General features: G+C 50.3%; 1 protein-coding gene across 1 annotated transcript; it reads left to right on the top strand.

The window, feature by feature from the left end:
* The first annotated feature begins 889 nt into the window (after positions 1 to 889).
* H310_12345 (hypothetical protein) lies at positions 890 to 1,857 on the top strand. The gene has a single exon (XM_008879368.1). It carries the CDS (start codon positions 903 to 905, stop codon positions 1,833 to 1,835), a length of 933 nt encoding a protein of 310 aa, XP_008877590.1. The 5' UTR covers positions 890 to 902; the 3' UTR covers positions 1,836 to 1,857.
* Positions 1,858 to 2,933: the final 1,076 nt, after the last annotated feature.

Below are 2,933 nucleotides of genomic sequence, written 5' to 3'. Positions count from 1 at the left end.
TTCCTGCCGCATTGACCATGTCGCGGAAAGTACTGCGGTCTTGTTCTGGCACGGCTTGGATCATCTCCCTGATCTCAGAGGGAGTGTTTCGTGGCTTCGGGCCGACACGACCTTTCTTCTTCGAGGACATTGTTCCTCTCTTGAAGTCATGCCATATCTTGCGAATCGTGGCACGCCCAATCTCGAACCGTGCTGCAGTGTCTTGTATCGCTCCGCGACGGGGCTTACCATCTTGGATGGCGTCTTGCAGGGCGAACACGTCGTCCATCTTGATTGTTTGGGTGAGCTCACGTCTTTGTCGGGGGCTTGTGCTCATGGCGGCAAATTCAAAATTGGAACACAGACCCCAATTTTTGTGTACTTTTATTTATATTTTTAAATTTTCCCTGTGCATGTTTCGCCACCATTCAATTCCGCCTTCAAATGTTTCTTTTCGCGCCTTTGTGTCAATGATAATCAAAATTTCTAGGCGTCACTCGTTAGTGTTGGAGAAGAAATGACTTCTCGGGGTCACCTTGAATACAAATGGTCACAGTATAGAGGGACAGAGGTAGTACTGTATTAGTTTGGATAATTTGGACATGGCAAAATGAATTAAAAATATTTGTTGAACCAATTTTGGTCGGTTAAGTCGACGGATTGTGATATCTCCTGTCGAAAACCATTCGACTGAGGCGGCATTGTTATAGTAGCATATGTTAGTACTACTATATCAGTATTAGTAGGGAGGGGCACAGAAGCATAGGATCAGGTGAAGTACCTATCACTGTTCTACAGTACACCCCTTCGGCCACATCTGTGAATTGGGTTGAAAAAATCCCAAATTTGATCCAAACTTGACTATATTTTGGTGAATTTTCGAACCTTTCCGTTCAGAGTGACTTTCCCAGCGCCACTTCGCAATGTACAGCCAGCCATCCGCACCGCCTCAGCCACGTCCATACTACCCGAGCGAGAGCTCTCGCATCAATCAGCCTGGAGGAGCTCCTGTGTCCTACGCATCGTACGCTCCTCCTGTGCAGACATACACAACAGATCTCCCAAGCGCGTATGCGTGGGTCCAGCCACCTCCACCTCCTCCCACGGCAAACGACAACTTCATCTGGTACGCCATCACATGCCCTTTGCAACCACACACGTACTTGTTGATCGTGTACTTTGCCTTCAATGTCGTGTTTGCCACGATTGCGTTCGCGGCCGTTGTGTTCCTTGGCGCTCTCGGCGTCGGGCTCATTCCATTGTGCTGCTTGGGCCTCGTGATCTTGCAAATTCTCCTGTATGTTGTCCACGTCCTTGCCCACGTCGACGCTCGTCTGTATAACTGCACAGCACCAGCGCAGGACTCGATCGTCGTGAGCTTTGACGTGCCCCGCGAAGGGCTGTACCACATGAGTGGCCACCGCATTTCGCCCGACCTAACCAACTTCTCCAAGGAGAGTCTCTGCGCGATTCTTTACTTCGTCGTCGTCAAGTTTCCCCTTTCGCTCTTGACGACCGCCTTGGCGTACGTCCCGCTGTCGATTGCCGTGGGGCTGGTCTGCTACCCGCTGTACATGGACGACTTGTTGGCGCGCCAGGGCGTGTTTGCCAAATTTCCCGCGACGGACATTCGCTTGGCCAACCAACCGATTGAACAAGTGCCGCCATCTCAAGTGATTCTTGTCGGCGTCGTGCTGCTGTACATCGCGATCGGCCTTCTCCACCTGTTTGCATCGCTCCTGCGATGGGCGACGAAGTTTTTCACGTGCGAATTCTTTGCTACGTCAGGAGTTGTGCGGTTGCATTCAAATGTGTACGGCCCCAACAGCAACCGCACCAACCCATGGCCATATTAACACGACTGTGAATTCTTTTGGATCCTCGCTGGCACCCGTGACACTGCCGCGATCGTCGGCTAAAGTTCCCATGTCCTGAACCATTTGCCATTGAGCACGCACTGCACCATTTTGTTCCGATCGATGCCGACGGCGGTAACCCCCCCCCGGTGGAGCTGCCGCACTCTGTTGCTGCAATTCGCGGTCGAGGAAGCCGGAACACTAAACTCTGCCACATGTAGCGCCTAAAGGATTGTCAGGATTATTGTGGGTCAGGTCGCTCGCAGCGACATCGAGGACATTAATGTTACGGGGATTTGGTAGTTGACGTATAACGAGTGCAGGGTTTCGTCACATCTAAAAAGTCCAATTCACACAAAATCCGTTCAAATCACATATTTGGAAAAATGCGATTCCATGGGCTCAAATTTTGAAAGTAGAAGTACAAAACACTCACGCTCACCCGAATATAGATGTCTAACCCTAGTTAATAGTTTAGACAAAGTTGGAATTCTTATTCTGCGTGATCTCGTTTGCTATGAGGTGGTAGAAGTACTTGGATCGAAACCCTGCGGGAGTAGCAGTTTTTCCAGCAAGGAAGCCATTGTAGAATGTGGTATTTTATGCATTTGACATTGGTGAACGTTTTCGAGACGAATGAACCTCGCTCATGGTTTGCAAATTCACAACGTCGCACAAGATCCAACGCCAGTGTAAGGACTGCATTGTACGGAGCAGAGATGCTTGTTGAATTGGCTCGGCGTCACTTGGTCAATCGAGTCGAGTCCATTGTGTTCAAGTACAGTGTACACGGACAAGTTGCCGGACGTTAGAGATTTCCATCGGCACCCGCAACATGCCCACGCCCGTCAACAACACGAAGATGCACGTGCAGGGTACGTGCGTCCCCTTCGGCCGCATCTGACGTGCAGTGCCAGTCTAGCAAGTTGAGATTTAGTCGAGTCCTTAGTTTATATCCACAAACACGATGGTGAGGTCCAGGACGCTGGAGAGACCGCTGTGGCCGTTGATCTTGACGCTGACTTCGCAATGCAGCAGCTATGGCTGTCCTAGATTGAGTCGATTTCTTCGACCACGTCAAAGTAGATTTCTACTGAT

This window comes from Aphanomyces invadans (assembly GCF_000520115.1).
Source record: "Aphanomyces invadans strain NJM9701 unplaced genomic scaffold supercont1.38, whole genome shotgun sequence".
Lineage (NCBI taxonomy): Eukaryota > Oomycota > Saprolegniomycetes > Saprolegniales > Verrucalvaceae > Aphanomyces > Aphanomyces invadans.
Note: the sequence above shows the minus strand (reverse complement) of the source record. Positions and strands in the feature narration are given on the sequence as shown.